The sequence below is a fragment of the Lemur catta genome, chromosome 19 (genome assembly GCF_020740605.2).
Source record: "Lemur catta isolate mLemCat1 chromosome 19, mLemCat1.pri, whole genome shotgun sequence".
In the NCBI taxonomy this organism is placed as follows: domain Eukaryota; kingdom Metazoa; phylum Chordata; class Mammalia; order Primates; family Lemuridae; genus Lemur; species Lemur catta.
The window spans coordinates 26267200-26285967 of record NC_059146.1 but is presented as its reverse complement, the minus strand read 5'-3'; the positions used below and the strand labels follow the sequence as shown (position 1 = coordinate 26285967).

General features: G+C 52.5%; 2 protein-coding genes across 4 annotated transcripts; one reads left to right on the top strand and one right to left on the bottom strand.

Moving 5' to 3' along the window:
* The first annotated feature begins 143 nt into the window (after positions 1–143).
* POLR1G (RNA polymerase I subunit G) lies at positions 144–2600 on the top strand. 3 transcript variants are annotated; one of them, XM_045531422.1, is made up of 3 exons: positions 144–320; positions 679–820; positions 988–2600. In XM_045531422.1, exons 1-3 carry the CDS (start codon positions 299–301, stop codon positions 2363–2365), a joined length of 1542 nt encoding a protein of 513 aa, XP_045387378.1. In that variant the 5' UTR covers positions 144–298; the 3' UTR covers positions 2366–2600. The 3 variants fall into 3 exon arrangements, with proteins under 3 accessions (XP_045387378.1, XP_045387376.1, XP_045387377.1); XM_045531420.1 differs by having other exon boundaries at positions 226–350; XM_045531421.1 differs by having other exon boundaries at positions 251–341.
* On the bottom strand, positions 2450–18560 carry ERCC1 (ERCC excision repair 1, endonuclease non-catalytic subunit). The gene is made up of 10 exons (XM_045531423.1): positions 18450–18560; positions 17887–17998; positions 16579–16794; positions 11675–11778; positions 10612–10711; positions 9483–9559; positions 4895–4994; positions 3138–3209; positions 2863–2931; positions 2450–2543 (listed from the first exon to the last, which is right to left on the bottom strand). The coding sequence occupies exons 2-10, from the start codon at positions 17989–17991 to the stop codon at positions 2490–2492; spliced, it is 897 nt and encodes a 298-aa protein (XP_045387379.1). The 5' UTR covers positions 17992–17998; positions 18450–18560; the 3' UTR covers positions 2450–2489.
* Between the last annotated feature and the right edge of the window lie 208 nt (positions 18561–18768).

Below are 18768 nucleotides of genomic sequence, written 5' to 3'. Positions count from 1 at the left end.
CCAGAGACTGTGGGGGAGACCTGTCGCGACCTGGCGAGGCTCTGGCTCCAACAAAACAGAGAATCGGCTGCTTTCCGGAGAAGATTTTCAGAAAAAGACCCCTCCTCTGTTGTCTGCTCTGCACAATGGAAATTTCCCCGAGTTCTGCCCGAAGAAAGAACAGCCGCCGAGCGGTGTCCCCCGCGCTCCCGGCCCCCTGGGCGCTCCCGGATGAGGTCCCACCCCTTGGGGTCCACGTGGTCTGCAGCGGCGTCCAAGTAGCCCCGGCTGATGGTGTGTGTGCGGCGCGGGGCCCGGGATGGAGGGGGCCCAGTCCAGCGGTGAGCGGGCGGATCGACGGGGTGCGGACGGTGAGCTGGTGGCCGGGGAAAGGGGCGTCCGGGAAAGTTTGGGCGGAAAAGGAAGCGGCCCTGGAGACCATATTTGCGGAGAGGGCGTATTTCCCAGTGGGGGGAATCGGAGATCCGACGGAGAGAGGGCATCTTTCAGGGGACTCCCGATCGAAAGGCGCCCCCAGGGGTTAGTTCGGTGGAGATGGGGACGCCCCAACAGTTGGGCAGAGAGGAGAGACCAGGAGAGGGCTTTGCACGAGGTTGGAACCAATGGACCGATAGGCGCCCTGGAAGATTGGACCGGCAGGGAAGTGTCAGTAGACCCCCTTTTCCTCTTCTCCCGCAGGTGCTGCTCGGTTCTCTTGTCCACTCAACTTTACCGTGACGCCCCCAGCCTCGGAGTCCCCTCGTTTCTCCTTGGAGGCTCTAACAGATCCAAATACGGAGCTGTGGCTTATCCAGGCCCCTGCAGACTTTGTCCCGGACTGGTGAGTGGTCCCATACCGTCCCCTGGGAATGCTCCCTACCCGAGAGGCTGAGCTTGAGGGAAATTTAGTGCGGCATTTCCGAGGAACCCCAAAATGCCACTTTTGACCTCCTTTCCCCTGTCCCACCAAAAGATCTAAGCTTCTGCCCTCCCACTTTCTCCCCTCAGCCTCAATGGGCGGCGCGTGCCTCTCTCTGGCTCCCAGATTGTGAAAGGCAAGTTGGCAGGCAAGCGGCACCGCTATCGGGTCCTCAGCAGCAGCAGCCCCCAGACTGGAGAAACAACCCTGCTGGCCCCCTCAGTGGAGGCGGGAGGTGGACTCACCTGTGCCCCAGTCCCCCAGGGCTGCCTAAGGATCATTGAGGGTCCCCAAGAATCCTTGTCCAGGGCCCCTCTGCAGCCCATTGCAGCAAGTCCCCCGCCACAGATCCCCCCTGGCCTGAAGCCTCGGTTCTGTGCCTTTGGAGGCAACCCACCGGTCACAGGGCCTGGGTCAGCCCTGGCACAGAACTCACCCACTTCGGGGAAGAGAAAAAAGAAGATGCAGATGCCAGAGGCTTCGGTCACTCGGGAGGCAGTGAATGGGCACGGGGCCCTGGAGGTGGACAAAGCTTTGGGGTCCCCAGAAACAGATGTGGAGAAGAAGAAGAAAAAGCAGCCGCTGAAAGAACCAGAGGTGACAGAGCCTGCGGTAACGGAGCCCACAGCTGAGACGCTCGAGGCTCTGGGAGTGCTGCTCCCGTCCACCACCAAGAAGAAGAAGAAGCACAAAGGGGCAGAATCATTGGAGCCAGATGAAAAGACAGTGGAGCTCAAACTCATTAAAACCGAACCTCTGGAAGAGACAGTCTTGTCCCCCACCAAGAAGAGAAAGAGGCCAAAGGAGACAAAAGGGATGGAGCCAGGGGAAGGGATGATAGTTGAGTCTCAGCTCCAGGTGAAGGTGGAGCCGCAGGAGGAAGCCATCTCACTGCCTCCCATGAAGAAAAGGAAAAAAGAGAAGTCACAGGACACAATGATAGAGCCAGGGACTGAGGCTGTGGAGCTGCAGGTGAAACCTCGGGAGCTCCCTGGGGACATGATGAAGCCGGAACTGCCAGATGACTCTGAGCCTCAGGTGGAGGCGGCTCTGGCTTCCAAAAAGAGGAAGAAAGAAAAGAGGCAAAATGCTGTGCCGGAGCCAGGGCCAGAGGTAGCAGAACCTGAGATGCCAGATGACCTTGAGCCTCAGGCAGATCTAGCATCTGCCAAGAGGAAGAAGAAGAAAGAGAGAGGTCACCAAATGACGGAGCCAAGGACTGAGATGATGGACCCACCAAGGGAGACGGTGGAGCCCGAGCTGCCGGGTGAGGGTGAGCCTGAGGTCCAGGCAGCTCCGGGATCCACCAAGAAGAGGAAGAAGCGGAGTCAGGAAGGCGGGGTGCCGGAGACGGCGTCCCCAGAGGACATGCCAGAGCCCCTGCCGAACCTACAGCCTGGGGAGGTGGCTCCCACAGAAGGACGGGAGAAGAAGCGGAAGAAGAAGCTGCAGCAGGATCTTGTGTAGTGTTCCTTGGGGAAACTGAGGCACTAATAAAAGCTGAAAGTGGGGACCCCTCCCCGGCGGCTGCACCAGCACACCCAACAGGACTGGAAAAATGCTTTTTTATTATGCCAGAGGTCTCCTTGGGTCACTGAGGCACTTTCAAGAAGGGCTCATGCAGGACATCAAACAGCCTCCGGGCCTAGTTGTGGGAGAGAAAAATGAGAAAGCAGTTATTAAAAGAGCCATTTGTTTGGTATATCTAGAGTGGGTTTTTGTTTCTTTTTCTCCCAGCTTGGAGGGGGGTCTGGGGGCTAGGAGAGAAATAGCCCCATGTGGATTTGATCCCAAACTAGGTGTGTGAGGTTGGACCGGTCCCTACGCTCTTATACCTCACTTTCCCCATCCGTAAGAGAGGCACTGTGAGCCTTCCAAACCTTAAAATTTTGGGATCTCAGGTCCTGTTCATTTGGAGCTCCCTCCTGCCCCTGACCCCTCAAGTTCATTCCCAGAGCGCTTACCTTCTGAGGGCCCAGGCCGGGGCACAAGGCCAGATCTTCCCTCGATGCAGCTATGAGCTGTTCCAGAGACTGAGGAACAGAAGTGAGGGCTCAGGGAGGTGAGCATAATAGCCTCCCTGCCCCAGCTGATGGGGGGCCTAAGATGTTCCTGGGGGGCGGTGGAGGCCTGTGAGAAGGCAGGAAGGGGCCAAGGGGTGGGCAGCGAGATGGAAGGAAAGGGGTAAGGGGCTTCCTAGAAGGGGGTGGAAATGCCTGGGGGGTAGGGGTTTCCTTACTCCAAAAGTAGCCAGGAGGGTCTGACTGTCTGTCTTGTTGACTGACTTCACGGTGGTCAGACATTCCGTCACCTGGAAGGGGAGGAGGCAGGAGTGTGTTAGGGGAGGAAAGGACAGCAAGACAGCCTGGGAGGGCAGTCCCAGACTGCCTCACAGGCAGGAGGCACTCAATAAATGCTTTTTAAAAAAACTGATTAAAAGCTCATCTCAGGCCGGGCGCGGTGGCTCACGCCTGTAATCCTAGCAGCCTGGGAGGCCGAGGCAGGAGGATCGCTCCAGGTCAGGAGTTTGAGACCAGCCTGAGCAAGAGTGAGACCCCCATCTCTACTAAAAATAGAAAGAAATTAGCTGAACAACTAAAAATATATAGAAAAAATTAGTTGGGCATGGTGGCGCATGCCTGTAGTCCCAGCTACTCGGGAGGCTGAGGCAGAAGGATCGCTTGAGCCCAGGAGTTTGAGGTTGCTGTGAGCTAGGCTGACGCCACGGCACTCTAGCCCGGGTAACAGAGTGAGACTCTGTCTCAAAAAAAAAAATTTAAAAAAAAGCTCATCTCAGAGCGATCGCCAACTAGCCGAGAGAGTACTGGTCATGTGATAACATAAATGCCTTTTTTTTTTTGAGATAGGGTCTCGCTCTATCACCCAGGCTAGAGTGCAGTGGCATCATCATAGTTCACTGCAACCTCACACTACTGGGCTGAAGGCGATTCTCCCACCGCAGCTTCCAGAGTAGCTGGGACTACAGGCACATGCCATCACGCCCGGCTAATTTTTCTATTTTTTGTGCAGACGGGGGTCTTGCTTGTTGCCCAGGCTATGTTCCTCTGGCAGGTTCCTCACCATGACTTGTTGGAACCCAGATTTGACAATTCATTCAGCAAACACTCTTTGAGTGCCCACCGAGTGCTGGGTGGTGCTGGAGACCAGCAGGCACCAGGACAGCTGCAGCCCTACCCTCCTTGGGCTCCCAGTCCAGTGGGGGGACAAGTCAGTTCCAGACAATGATGACCCAGATGGGTCTGGGATGGGATGGGGAGCCCAAAGGACTGTGGGAGGACGTGGTATCAGAGCTGAGAAGTGAAAGATGGAACGAGGCAGGTAATCAGGCAGAGGGAACAGAACGGGCAAGTGCTCTTTGGGAGGTGGAGGCAGGAGGATAGCTTGAGGCCAGAACTTGAGATCCCCCTGAGCAACATAGGGAGACCTCATCTCTACAAAAATTAGCTGGGCATGGTAGTGTGTGCCTGTAGTCCCAGCTACTCAGGAGGATCGCTTTAGCCCAGGAGTTTGAGGTTGCAGTGAGTTATGATTGCGCCACTGCATTCACTCTAGCCTGGGCAACAGAGCAAGATCCAGTATCAAAAAAAAAAAAAAAAAAAAGACTGGGCAGGTGGTCAGGGGAGGGAGCTAGTCCTGGGAGAAGTTCAGTAATGATGTAAGGGCAGTGCAGGGACAGGGTTGGGGAGCCAGATAGGGCCTTGCAGAGCATGGTGGGAAGGCTGGGCTTTTTCTCAGGGCACTGGGGAGCCATGGGAGGGTTTTGAGCTGGGGAAGGCAGGATCAGATTTGTGCTAAGGAAGACCCCTCTAGCTACAGTTTGGGCAGGAGGGGGTGGAGGAGAAGCGGGCAGGCGAGGGGAGGCCGGGAGAGGGATGGATGTGTCTTGAAATCAGAACCAAAGCTCAACCACCCAGGAGCTGGGGGGAGGCCCAGGCAGGGATGGGGGTATTGAGGAGAGAGGAGACGCAGCCTCACCCGGGAGACGAAGTCCTGCTCCAGCTTCTCCAGCAGGAGGTCTGCAGGCTTCTGCTCATAGGCCTTGTAGGTCTCCAGGTACCGCCCAGCTTCCTCGGGGCTGGGGTGACAGGACGCATGGGTCAGCCAGCAGGAGGGGTGCGAGGTTTTAGGTTTGCTTCGTGATGGTGGTAGTAATCACTGATGCTAATAATGAAAGTTCTCAGGGCCCCCTAAGTGACCCCTGGCAGTAACCCCTGCTGGGCACATGTTTACACATCTTTTCTGGCTAAGAGCCAGAGCTTGGGAGTCAGACCCCACTTCCCGCATGGGTGACCCTGGGCCAGTGATTTGATCTCCCTTGGGCTCGGTTTTACAATGCTCTGTAAGTGCTCAGAGCTGTGCCTGGCACTTAGAAGCCTGTTTAAGAAACATTAGCTATTTTGGAAGGGAAGTCGGCACATAGAGTTTACACTGCATTTTGGAGAAAGGAAAGAAAACCAGAAACACTGTTTATTTTCCCAACTGCAGCAGGAAGCCAACTTCATGAACTGTTCAGCTTCCCACCAAGAAAAATGGAGTTTTTGCTTTGTTTTGTTTTTGTTTTTTCTTTTTCTTTTCTATTTTTTTATGCCAAAAATGCCATTCAGAATTTTGTTTTGCTTTAGAGACAGGGTCTCACTCTGTCACCCAGGCTGGAGTGTGGTGGCACAATCGTAGCTCACTGCAGCTTTGAACTCCTGGGCTCAAGCGATCCTCCTGCCTCAGCCTCCCGAGTAGCTGGGACTACAGGCATGTGCCACCATGCCCAGCTAATTTTTTCTATATATATTTTTGGCTGTCCAAATAATTTCTTTCTATTTTTAGTAGAGACAGGGTCTCGCTCTTGCTCAGGCTGGTCTCGAACTCCTGACCTTGGGTGATCCACCCGCCTCAGCCTCCCAGAGTGTTAGGATTACAGGCGTGAGCCACCACGCCCGGCCTAACCACTGTTTTTTGACATGTAACTAACTGCTTAAAAAGCAGCTAAAACAAATGAGCATAATAAAGTAAGTCTATTAGCACCAGGAAATGCCAGCCTTTTTTCTCTTTGCAACTTAACTGTGAACTTGAGTGGAAGTGTTTGTCTTGAGGCATTTTCTTAGCCTTCAAAATATAGCTAGTAATCAATAGTTGTTGACTAAACATTGATTTATATTCTTGAAAGCAACATTCATCTTTCCAACTCTGTTTGACATTCTTTGTAGCTTTTCTCTCCCTGCAGAGAGTATTATTGTTACTGCTACTAATAATTTGGCACACACATAAGTTAGCACACTGTACATCTGGTTCTACAGTTTGCTTTTTTCCGTTCTACAATATAAGCAACACACCTTTCTATGTCACCAGACAGAACTTGATCTTGTCTATTTAATAGCTGCAGAAAATTCCATAGTTTGGATGTAAAGACATGGGGACTGTCCCTTCCCCATGTGGCACCTGACTGTGCCAGACACAGCACTAAGCCCTTTACGTTCAGAAGCTTCCAGACTCCCTGAGAGATCCTGTCAGGCAGTTATTCTTTTCAAACCATTACACAGGGGAAAACTGAGTCACTTGCCCAAGATTATACAGCTGTCCAGGAGGAGGGACAGTACCCGCAGCAGGTCTGTGACACACCCTAGGCTTTGAACATGATGTTGTGTTAATTCCCGTAATTTATGTTTGCTTTTTTAAAATGTAAAACTAATACATAAGTACATTTTGTCCAAATAGTCAAACTATATAGAGTTATACAGAGGGCACAGTGTTATTAATACATCTACCCTTTGGTCTAAAAACCCACTCCTGGGGTTCTGTCCTGCAGATATACGGGGCAGAAGTGGAAGTGTAGTTGGTAGCAAAAGATGAAACTACCCAAGTGTCCACCAATAGGGGGCTCTGACCAGTTCCACCTGCATGATAGAATACTACACACCTGTACAAAGGAACGTGGATCCGGACAATGAAATATTATTCAGCAGTAAAAGAAATGAGTTACTGAGTCATGAAAAGACACGGAGGAAGCTCAAATGCATATTGCTAAATGAAAGAAGCCAATCTGAAAAGGCTACGTACTCTATCATCCCAACGATAGGACATTCTGGAAAAGGCAGACTACTGAGACAGTAGAAAGATCAGTGGTTGCCAGGGGTTTGGTGGGAGGGAGGGAGGCATGAATAGGTAGAGCACAGGGATTTTTAGGGCACTGAACTTTATTCTGTCTGATGCAGTAAGGATGGATACATGTCATTATACCTTTGTCAAATCCCATAAAACGTACGACACAAACAATGAACATAGCCAGGTGCGGTGGCTCACACCTGTAATCCCAGCACTTTGGGAGGCCTAGGCAGGAGGATCACTTGAACCCGGGAGTTTGAGACCAGCCTGGGCAATAGATTGAGACCCTGTCTCTACAAAAAATAAAAAATTAGCTGGGTGTGGTGCCACATGCCTGTAGTCCCAGCTACATGGGAGGCTGAGGGAGAAGGATCACTTGAACCTGGGAGTTAGAGGCTACAAGAAGCTATGATCATGCCACCGCACTCCAGCCTGGGTGACAGAGTGAGACTCTGTCTCTTAAAAAAAAAAAAAAAAAAGAATGAATCCTAATATAGAATACAGACTTTAGGTAATAATGATGTATCCATATTGGTTTATCAGTTACAACAAACGTACCACACTAATTAACACAAGATGTATTAGTAGTGGAAACTGCAGGGGGAGAGGCAGGACATGGGCACACTCTGTACTTTGCAATCAGTTTTTCTGTAAGCCTAACACTAGTCTAAAAAAATAATTCCCTGCTCATGGGGTACAAGAAAAATAAATAAATATAAAAGTCTATTCATTTTTTAAAAAGAAAAATGTGGACACTCTATATGAGAATACTCCACAGCTATAAAAAAGGAATGAGGCTGCTGTCTAGAGTGAGCTAGAAAAGACCTCCAGATATTTAATTACATAAAAGCACAAGGCACAGAAGGGTGTAAGTACTATGCTTACTTCTGCCTAAGAAGGGAAGAAAACTAAGATGTATTGCCCTGTGCTTATATTTACATAAACACTGGAAGGAGGCCAGGTGTGGCGGCTCACGCCTGTAATCCTAGCACTTTGGAAGGCCGAGGTGGGAGGAGCGCTTGAGGCCAAGAGTTTGAGGTTGCAGTGAGCTATGGTGACACCACTGCCCTCTAGCCCAGGTGATGGAGCAAGACCCTGTCTCAAAAAAAAAAAAAAAAAAAAAACACCCCAAAACTCAAAAAACACTGGAAGGAAAAATCAGGACGCCAACCACGGTGGCAGTGAAACTGACACTCCCTAAGCTCCTACTGGGTGCCTGGCCAGTGCTGGCAGTACCAAGACCCAGCAGTGACTGAGACAGACCTGGCTCTGCCCCCTGGGGGTTCACAGTCTGATGATGGGGTGAGACACGTCCCCAGACAGTGAGGAAACGGGGTAGAAGGCAAGGGGTGGCAGACACTTCTCAGTATAAACAGTTTCTATATTGCTTTCGATTTTTTAACTATATGAACATGTTACCTGCTCTTTAACAAAAGAGAGTTTAACCATTAAATATTGCTACGAAAAATGAAAGTGCAGAAACTAAAAGTCCTCTCTCCTCACTGCCTGCTCCTTATACCTCCCCCGAGGTCATGACTGTCTAGGGTCTGGAGCCCCCACAGTCCCCTTTGGTTCACTGGCAGACACAGAGGTTCAGAAACAAGCTCAAGCTTCTTTCTTTTCTATATAAATAAAAATAAGACATTGTTTGGTTCTGCAGCTTCTCAACAGTTCTCACTGATGCTGCAGTGAAGGCCCGTGTAATTGTGGCTTTGCACACACAGACAACGATGAGCAAAGAGGGTAAATTCCAAGTAAAGGAATTTCCATGTTAAAAGACATGTCCCTTTTCTGCTTTTGTTTTGTTTTATTTTGTTTTGTTTGAAACAAGGTCTTGCTCTGTCTCCCTGGCTAGAGTGCAGAGACATCATCATAGCTCACTGCAACCTCAAACTCCTGGGCTCGAGCAATTGTCCTCCTGCCTTAGCCTCCCAAGTGGCTGGGACTACAGATGTGCGACATCATGACTGGCCACGCTTGGCTAACTTCTCATAGAGATGGGGTCTCATTCTTGCTCAGGCTGATCTCGAACTCCAGGCCTCAAGCCATCCTCCTGCCTTGGCCTCCCAAGGTGCTAGGATTACAGTTATAACACTTTTATTATAGTTTTTTTTAAGCTTAAAGCTATAATTTGTCAGGATTTAATTATGTTTATGGTGTGAGGAAGAGATGTCTTTTTTTCCCAAATGGAGAGCCAATCTAAATGGTCTTTAGAAACCTAGACATGGAATGAATTATTCACCCAGATTTTATATCTAACTCATAAGTGTCTAGCATAGTCCTGAGAATTTGATCTACATCACCTGTTTTCATGCCTACAATCCTACAAGAAAGATATTAAGACCCCATTTTACACATGAGGAAACTGAGGCCTAGAGAGAGGCAGTCCTGGGCAGGGTGGGATGGGGAGGGGAAACGAATCTCAGGATAGCACCTGAACCAGGCAGGGAGGAAGCTTCCATCTCACCTCCAGGCGAGGACCAGTGTGCAGTCGGCCAGGATGCACATCTTAGCCAGCTCCTTGAGGGCCTGCTGAGGATCTTTCTGGAAGAAAATCATCAGAATTAGAGACCTAGAAGAAAAGGAGGAATTATAGTCTGAAAGCACAATAGCTTAGGCTACCAAGAGCCTTTCAATCAGCTGACACTCTCTATGCTCCTACTGGGTGCCCCTCCTGTGCTGGGCAGTGCCAGAACCCAGCAGTGACAAAGACAGCCCCAGCTCTGCCTCCCAGGCTCAGTCTAACGAGTAGGAAAGACTTGTCCCCAGACAGTGATGACCTGGAATGGCCAGGACTGGGATAAGGAGTGCCTGAGCCTGCCTGGGGAGTCAGGGAGGGCTTCCTGGAGGAGGGGACATCTGAGCTAAGACTTGAAGGAGGATGAGGAGGAGTGAAGGCAGGAGAGCAGAAGAGGCAACTGCGGACACCGATAACAGCATGTGCAAAGGATGGGAGGGGAAAGAAGCCTGAGGAAGTGTAATCCACTCAGTATGGGAGGGAGGATGTGAAATGAAAGGGTGATTGCATGCAACTTACACATAAACCTGGAGAGCTGTGTGGAGGGCAAGTCAAGCAGGGCCTGATGGGCCATGGAAGGGAGCAGAAATTTCTCCCAGGGTACTGGGGAGCCATGGAGGAGTTTTGAGTAGGGGAGGGCTGCCATCAGATTTGTGCTTTTGGAATATCCATGTGGCCGCCATAAGGATAGGGAGGTTGAGACTGGAGGTCATGAGACCAGGAAGGAGGCTGGAGCAGGGACCCAGGCAGGAGAGAAGGGGACCTGGTGGGGCAGAAGCTGTGGGGACAGAAAGGCTGAAGCAGCTTCAAGAGATATTCAGACGGCAGAGGCTGGGACCAGTTGGAGGGGGGTCGGGGGAAGGAGGAGCCAGATAATTTGTCCTCCCTGCTCCTTGCCAACATAGGGTGCCTTCGTGACCCCTGCCAATCTCAGATGTGAAAACTGGTTCCTCAGTAAGGTTTTAACCTTCATTCTTCTCGGAAGGGATTCAACAGTTCAACGCACAACCTCCAGGCCCAACACTCCCCATTTCCCAGATGAGGACAGAGAGGCCAGCAGGGGAGTGACCCTGCTTACCACGTCCACCTGGATGAGCAGGACCCGCAGGGCGAAGTTCTTCCCCAGGCTCTGCAGCCGCTCATGGATGTAGTCCGGGTGGAGGTTGTGGTAGCGGAGGCTGGAGGGGGCGGAGAGATAAGGAGTCAGGAGGTCTCAGTGTCCTGGAGACCCAGGAATCCCTTCTGCATTTTCACTGGAATGTGGAGGGCTGGGGCGCCAGCAGCCACCACCACAGCACGGGCCGGGCGCCCTGCCTTGCCGGGAGCTGAGGCCCAAACAGGTTAAGTGACTTGCCCACAGTCATGCTTCCAAGGAGACATGCAGCGGGGACTGGCAGCGGGGACTGGCAGCGAGGGCTGCCTGGCTGTGGCTCCCCAAAGGTCGGGCCTCCGGCTTCTTCACGGAGGAAGGAACAGACTTGGGCTTCAGAGGGAGAACAGGGGCTGGGGGTCCTAGAGAGTGTGGCCCAGGGGATGCTGGTCATGGGAAACAGGATCCCTCCCCAGCCCCTCTGCTCTGGCCTCGGAGGGCACTGGCAGGGAGGGGACTGGGGGCCTCCTCCACCCGGGGACTGGGACCAGCTCTCACAGCCTGCAGGAGAGGACAGGAACTTAAAAGTTTCACTTCCTCTGTCTGGCCCTGTCTGCAGGGGGGAGTTCCTGGAGAGGAGGGAAAATTTGTTTAACTGCGGTGGAGGCTGGAGAAGTCCTGGCTCTTGCCAATTCAAGTCAGGGATGTCTGGGACATAAGTGACCCAGCCCCTCCTCCCCTAGACCCAGAGCTCCAGGCCCAGCCCATACTCCCTGAGACCCAGGGGTCCAGCCCCAGCCCCTCCTCCCTCAGACCCAGGGGTCCATGCCCAGCCCCCCCTCCCTCAGACCCGGTCTCCCAGCTCTTGTTGCTCTGGGCACCTCCAGGCCAAGACCCCTTCCTGCCCCACAGGGTCACACACAGGCCCAGCCAGAGCCAGCAGGGCTGTGCCCAGAGGTTTCCCATGGAATGGCCCAGAACCCGGCAACATGACCCTCCCAGGCCTCATGGGCCGCCCCTCCCGAAGGGTGAGGTAGCGCCCGGAGCTCACCTGAGGAAGAGGGCACAGGTGCTCTGGCCCAGCACGTAGTCAGGGATTACGTCGCCAAATTCCCAGGGCACATTGCGCACGAACTTCAGCACAGGGTTGCCCCTCTGGGGAGGGAGGAAGGGCACAAGCCATCAGCACGGATGACCCTTGGCCACCGCAGGGACCCCACACAAATACCTCTTCCCAACACCTCCCACCTCATGCCTGGGTCTCCTCCAGCTTCTCCTCCTCAGCTGGAACGTCCCTGGTGCTCTGACCCAGGCCCCTCCCCGCCTCCACGGCCAGGCCTTTCCCAATGGGTCCCAGGTCTGCCCCCGGCTCAGCCCTCGACCCCGGCCTCAACCTGTGTGTCCTGTGGTCCACGGGACACCTCCCCCTGGACGCGTCCACCTCACTGTGTCCAAACTGACCTCAGTATCGACCCCACCCCTGCTCCTCCTCCTGGCTCCGTCTCGGAGACAGCCCCACCGTCTGACGCAACTCTCCCTGTCCTCAGGTGGGACTTCACCTTCTAAATGTCCCTCAGAGATGTCTCCTGCCCCACTGCCACAGCCCCTGCCCGGGCCCCACTCGCTTCCTCCTGCACACCCTCCACACGGCAGCCACAGGGATCTTCCTACAGCACAAACCTGCCCTCGCTGCTCTAAGCCTTGCTGTGGCTACCCAGTGCCCTCAGCCTGCTCTGCCCAGCAGGCTCTTGTCTCTGAACCCCCCACACTCTACCCGGACAGGCTCTACAGCCTGAGACCGAAATCCTTTGAGGGAGGTAAGCAGCTCTAATCCCCTCAGTAAGTATTTATTGAGTACCTACTGTGTGTCTCAGTGCTGGGGATACAGCAGTGACCAAAGATCCTTTTGCTCACAGGGGACACAGACATTGTGATATTGTGTCAACATAAGAATTATATTTGGTTAGCCAGGCAGGGTGGTTCATACCTATAATCCCAGCACTTTGGGAAGCCGAGGATTGCTTGAGGCCAGGAGTTTAAGACCAGCCTGGGCAATATAGCAAGACCCCATCTCTTAAAAAAGAAAAAAAAAATTAGCCAGGCATGGTGGCATGCTCCTGTAGTCCCAGCTACTTGGGAGGCTGAGGCAGGAGAATTGCTTGAGCCCAGGAGTTGGAGGTTGCATTGAGCTATGATTGCACCACTGCACTCCAGCCTGGGCAACAAAGTGAGACCCTGTGTCTAACCAAAAAAAAAAAAAAAATCAGTCTCTGCCCCCAGTTCCTGACATAGGGCTTTTGAAACCCTTGGAGACAAGGGCGCTAGGAAAACTTTTTGTTCCAATAGTTGGTCTTTGACCTTGGGTTCCTGAGACAGAGCTTCTAGGCTTTGTCATTTCCTGAGTGATAACATCTGCCACAGAGCTCCCGAATCCCTTGGAATTTCCTGGGTGATAAGAGCTTGCCTTGTCTCATGAGGCAACTCTGGGGCTTCCGGACAGCCTCAGGACGGGGGCTGGTTGCCAGGGGAGCCAGCCACGTGATTAGAGGGTGGGACCGATCAGCCCCCACCACCTCACCCCCACCTCTGGGGAGGGCGGAGGGGCTCAAGGTTGAGTTATTTAATCACCAGTAGCCGGTGATGTAATCAGTCCTGCCTACGTCATGAAGTCCCAGAAAAACACAAAAGGACAGGGTGCAGAGAGCTTCCGGACAGCTGAACACTGGAGACTCCTGGAGGGTGGCACCTTGGAGAGGTCACGGAAGCTCCACGCCCCTTCCCCACTGGTCACCCTAGCATCTCTTCAACCGGCTGTTCATCTGTATCTTTTATCACACCCTTTATAATAAACCGGTAAACGTAAGCAAGCGTTTCTCCGAGCACTTTGAGCCACTCTAGCAAAGTAATCGAACTCGAGAATGGGGACATGGGAACCCCAACTGGCAGCCCATCAGCCAGAAGTATAGGTGACAACCTACTACTCCCAATTGGCATCTGAAGTGAGGGGCAGTCTTGTGGGACTGAGCCCGCAACCTACAGGACTTGACACCAATTCCGAGTAGCCAGTGTCATAACTGAATTGAATTAGAGGACACCCGGCTGGTGTCCGCTGGAGGACTGCATAGTGTGTGGGGAAAAATGCCCGCACATCTGGTGTCAGAAGCACCGTGTGCAGTGGTGTGTGAGAGTAGGAAACAAGTTTGTTTTCCCTTCAAAGACATTAAACAAAATAACCCCGAGATGAATGTATAGTTACTGAATCCCACAATTTCCCCAGTGACACTTAAACATCAGTCCTCTGAGTTCTCTCACTCCCAGACCCCTGCAGGAGCTCTGTTTTGCACAACTTCTGAAAAAGATGAATGAATGGAAAAGAGATGTACATCTCTCTTTCAAAATTGTTTTTTGAGAATCTGCTTTCACAGAGTTCCTGAGTAAACAGCAGAAGAACAAGCTACAGCCTCAACCATATCTTGAGGACAGAGTCACATCTCCTATGATAATTCTGTCTCCAAAGAAAGGCAGGAAACCAAGTCTCGGACTTTGGCATCCTTGCAGTTTTTGTTATCTACCTGCCGCCAAGAAGAAAGAAAGTAGCGGATGCAGCAGTTTCTCAACTATCCCCTGCCATTTTTATAACCCCCTTTCAAAAGCCCTGGGAGGCCGAGGCAGGAGGGCTGCTTGAGCTCAGGAGTTCGAGACCAGCCTGAGCAAGAGCGAGATCATCTCTACTAAAAATAGAAAATCAGCCAGGCGTGGTGGTGCACACCTGTAGTCGCAGCTACTTGGGAGGCTGAGGCAGGAGGATCGCTTGAGCCCAGGAGTTTGAGGTTGCTGTCAACTAGGCTGACGCCACAGCACTCCAGCCTGGGCGACAGAGCAAGACTCTTGTCTCAACAACAACAAAAAAAGCCTGGATAAATGATTTTCAGGGCCAGCATATTCTTCCTTTTTTCACTTCGTGCAGGTCCCTTTCTCTTCCCTCAGGGAAAAGTAAATAAACCTTTTCTTTCTGTCCTAATCTCTGTCTGGAGAAATCTTTCTCTAAACCCCTGTGTACAGGCATGGCCACCCTAATAGTTACCAAGTGAGGTGGAATTCAGTTCTGACAAGGGGGTGGGGAGTGGTAAGTGTAACGGAGGCAGGAAGAGTCTGCAGGGGACTGGAGTCCCACATGGCCCTGGGCCTTCTGACCTGAGGCTCCCAGGAGCCATGGAAGGGCTTCGAGCAAGGGAGGGGCAGGAACCAACTTTAACTTTTAAAGCATTACTTTCTCCACTCCACACTCACTAGAATGGCTAAAATCAAAAAGACAGACAATGGTAAGTGGTGAGCATATGGCAAGCTTGGAACCCTTATAACTGCTGCTGGAATGTAAAATGATACAGAATTTTGAAAAACAGTTTAGGAGTTCCTGAAAAAGTTAAACACAGAGTTACCATATAACACAAGCAAATTCACCCCTAGATATTTAGCCAAGAAACTTGAAAACACACATCCACACACAAACCTGTACACAAACGTTCCCAGCAGCGCTATTTATAATAACCGAAAAGTGGAACCAACTCAAATGTCCATCAACTGATGGATGGATAAAGTAGGCTACATCCGTACCAAGGACTCTTACTCTTCCATAAAAAGGAACGCAGCACTGGTACACGCTACAACATGGTGACCTTGAGGGCATTACTCTAAGTGAAAAGGGCCAGCCATCATCAGTCGACGGACATTTGGGATGTTTCCACTTTTTGGCTATTGTGAATTACTGCTGCTATGAATGACTGCGTACAGGTTTTTGAGTGGACATATATGTTTTCTCGTGAATATATACATGGAGGTGGAACTGCTGGGTCATATGGTCTCCAATTTTTGTTTGTTTGGTTGATTGGTTGGTTTTTTTGAGACAAGGTCTTGCTCTCTTGCTTGAGCTAGAGTGCAATGGCGCCATCATAGCTCACTGCAACCTCCAACTCCTGGGCTCAAGTGAACCTCCCACCTCAGCCTCCTGAGTAGCTAGGACTACAGGCGTGCACCACCCAGCCCAGCTAATTTTTCTACTTTTTGTACAGAGTCCCACTATCTTGCCCAGGCTGGTCTCAAATTCCTGGCTTCATGCAATCCTCCTGCCTCGGCCTCCCAAAGGGCTAGAATTCCAGGCGTGAGCCACCACACCGAGCCTCACTGCAGTTTTGATATGCACTTCTCTGATGGCTGACGATAAGCATTTTTCACATGCCTGGGTCCTATTATTTTTATTTAATTTAATTTATTACCATGCCCACCTAATATTTATTTTTGCTTTTTGTAGAGACAAGTTCTCACTATGCTGCCTAGGTTGGTCTTGAACTCCTGGTTTCAAGCGATCCTCCTGCCTCGGCCTCCCAAAGTGCAGGGATTACAAATGTGAGCCACGGTGCCCAACCCTGGGTTCAATTATTATCTTAGTATATTGCCATTCTCCCCCACTAGAATATTGGCTCTGTCAGTGGCAGAGACTTTATCTGCTTTCTTTCTGCCGTTCTGTCCCCAGAACCTAGAACAACATTTGGCACTATACATACATATTTGTGGACTAAATAAATAGATGAATCCCCATTTAAAGGCAAAAATGGGTTAAGTCACCTGCCCAAGATCACACAGCTACGGAGTGGCAGAACAGGGATTCAAACTCAGGCCCAAGTTCATTAAATACATTCTGAATAAACAAACAAACCTGGGATAGGGAAACAGGGCCACATGAACACAGTCACAGCCCTAGTAAGACAGAGCTGGGCACCCTCAACACACACACAGTTGTTGAATGAATGAATGAATGAATGAATGAACGAATGAATGGCACAGCCGAGGACAAAGCGGCTAGAACTCAGACGCCTTCTGCTACCCACCAGAGTCACCCCTGTGACAGTGTTTCCCACCAGAAACCCCAAAGCCCCACTTCTCTGTGTCCCTTCTCACCTGCCGGGGGCTCACAATGATGCTGTTGGATTTTGCCCCTGGTTTCGGGGCCTGGTTGGGGGTCTCTTCTGCCAGGGGCTCTGGCCCCCTGGGGCATGTGACTCCAGCACCTCCCAGAGGCCGTGAGATGGCATATTCGGCATAGGTTTGAGGGGCCACCTGGGCTGAAGTGTCCACGGTGGGAAGGCTCCGTGTGGACTTGAATAAGGGCTTGGCCTGTGGGGAGAAAGGAGCTGTGGAGGCGACCCCAAAGGGAACACATGAGCCCCTGTGAGTCTGTCCCCCATCCTCAGGTTGGCCCATACTCCTTCCTCCCGATGTCCCTTACAGAGGCAATGCCATAAGGGCTGGGAACTCTGAATCCAGCCCCTTCTCCCCACCTCTCGGCCTCCAACCCTGGTCTCAGCCACCATTCCCTCTCCCTTGGACCACTAAAGTCACCTCCTCACCAGCTCCCTGTCTACACCCTCGCCCCCCAACAGTCTGTGCCCTACACTGAGTCATCACATCCCTCCTCTACTCAGAGTCCTTGGGTAACTCCTGCCTCCAGGTAAAAGCCAAAGCTGTCACCACAGCCCATGAGGCTCTAGATTGGGCCCTGCCTCCTTGTCCCAGGGACCATGCCTCCTACCACTTCCCCTGCTGTCTCTACTCCCGCTCCACTGGCCTTCAAACTCATCAGCCCCTTTCTGATCGCAAGGCCTTTGCAGTCTGCTCCCTCTCCCTGCAGATGTCCGCAGGGCTCACTTCCTCACCTCTGTCACATCTTTGCCAAGATGTCACCCCCTTGGCAAGGCCTTCCCTTGACCCTCCTAAGGAAGCTCCTCTCCCTATGGCACTCTATATTCTTAGCCCACCTTCCTTTTCTTCACAGCACGTGGCAGCCAATACTCAGCACCAGTGGATTGTTTTTCTGTGGGAAGGAGATTTCAGTGTTGCCAGAACCTTCGATTTACCAAAAGATGTCAAAAGTGCAGACTTTTGTTTTTCTAACTGCAAAACCTTCCAATTCTTAAAGGTCAACAACAAATTCACGTCTTGAAAACTCAGAGTGCTGGACACATAAAACACATCTCGGGGCCACCCGTTGGTTGCCAGTTTGTGGCTCTTCCTTAGAAGGACGAGGCAGGTGATTCTTAGAACCACCCTCCCATTTTACAGACAGGGAAACAGACCTAGAGAGGACAAAGGGCGCTTTTCCCAAGGCGACTCTGACCCCAGCATGTCCTATTCCGCACTGTGGTCCCACAGGTTCCTTCCTGTCCCCTTACTCCCAACACCCCCAGCTCCTCCAGCTCCTCGTCCTACCCCTGCAGGAGGGACCTCATCCTCGTCCAGTGGTATGACAAATTTCTTCCTTGTGGGTGGCCCTGCAGGCTGCGGCACCCCCTCTCCGTCCTTCCCGGGGTCCATCAGGAGCCTGAGAAGAAAGACAGGGCGGCAGGAGCCAGTGAGACATCGGCATCTGCATTCCCATCCCCTCAGCAGCTACCCCCACTCACAGCCGTCCCCCCCCAAAATATGCCAGGGTTGCATGGCCTCAAGTCCCAAACACCCGGGCGCCTGAGGTTCTACAAAGCCCCGCCCCATTGAACCTCCACCTTCGGCTGGCCCCGCCCCTTGCTGGACCACACGCTCTTTCGCCCCGCCCCTCGCAGCCCCCAGGTGCTATTCGCTCCGCCCCCACCGATCCCCGCCTCCGGTTGTCCCGGCCCCCAAGGCTTGCACCTAGACGCCACCCCCACCCCCACGTCCCGGCTTGTCGGTAGCTCAGACACCGCAATGATTGGCTTCCCCGGCCGCCAATCGCCACTCTCCGCCTCCCACCCCTCTCGCCCGGGCCTCGCGGTCTCAGCACCGCGAAGACTCACCCGCTGGCCCTGACGCGACGAGGAAAAGACCGGAGGGGGAACGAGTCGTCCCACCCGCCAGCGCGGCCCCCAGGCTCGCCGCACTTCCGGCCTCTCTGGCTTTCGGGCCCGCCCTCACCGCTCCCTAGCGGGGTAGAGCATAGAGAGGGGCGGTCCACCCCAACCTCTCTATGGTCCTGGAGGACCGCGGAGGTTTCGGGAGGAGAGAGGCGTGGGCCCGAGTGCCCGGCTCCCAGGCGGCTCAGTTCCAAAGCCTTTATTGAGCCGCTGTGCGACCAAGCACGCGGCCCCGGCAGGGCTCAGTGAAGAGATGGCAGAC

Excerpts from the sequence above, each read along its gene's own strand:
- POLR1G (XM_045531420.1), top strand. The coding sequence starts at position 299 with ATGGAGGGGGCCCAGTCCAGCGGTGAGCGGGCGGATCGACGGGGTGCG. Across the intron at positions 351-678 it reads GGATCGACGGGGTGCGGACG|GTGCTGCTCGGTTCTCTTGT; the intron begins GTGAGCTGGTGG and ends CTTCTCCCGCAG. Across the intron at positions 821-987 it reads GCAGACTTTGTCCCGGACTG|CCTCAATGGGCGGCGCGTGC; the intron begins GTGAGTGGTCCC and ends TTCTCCCCTCAG.
- ERCC1 (XM_045531423.1), bottom strand. The coding sequence starts at position 17,991 with ATGGACCCCGGGAAGGACGGAGAGGGGGTGCCGCAGCCTGCAGGGCCA. Across the intron at positions 9,560-10,611 it reads TGCTCATCCAGGTGGACGTG|AAAGATCCTCAGCAGGCCCT; the intron begins GTAAGCAGGGTC and ends ATTTTCTTCCAG. Across the intron at positions 3,210-4,894 it reads AGCAGGACTTCGTCTCCCGG|GTGACGGAATGTCTGACCAC; the intron begins GTGAGGCTGCGT and ends CTCCCCTTCCAG.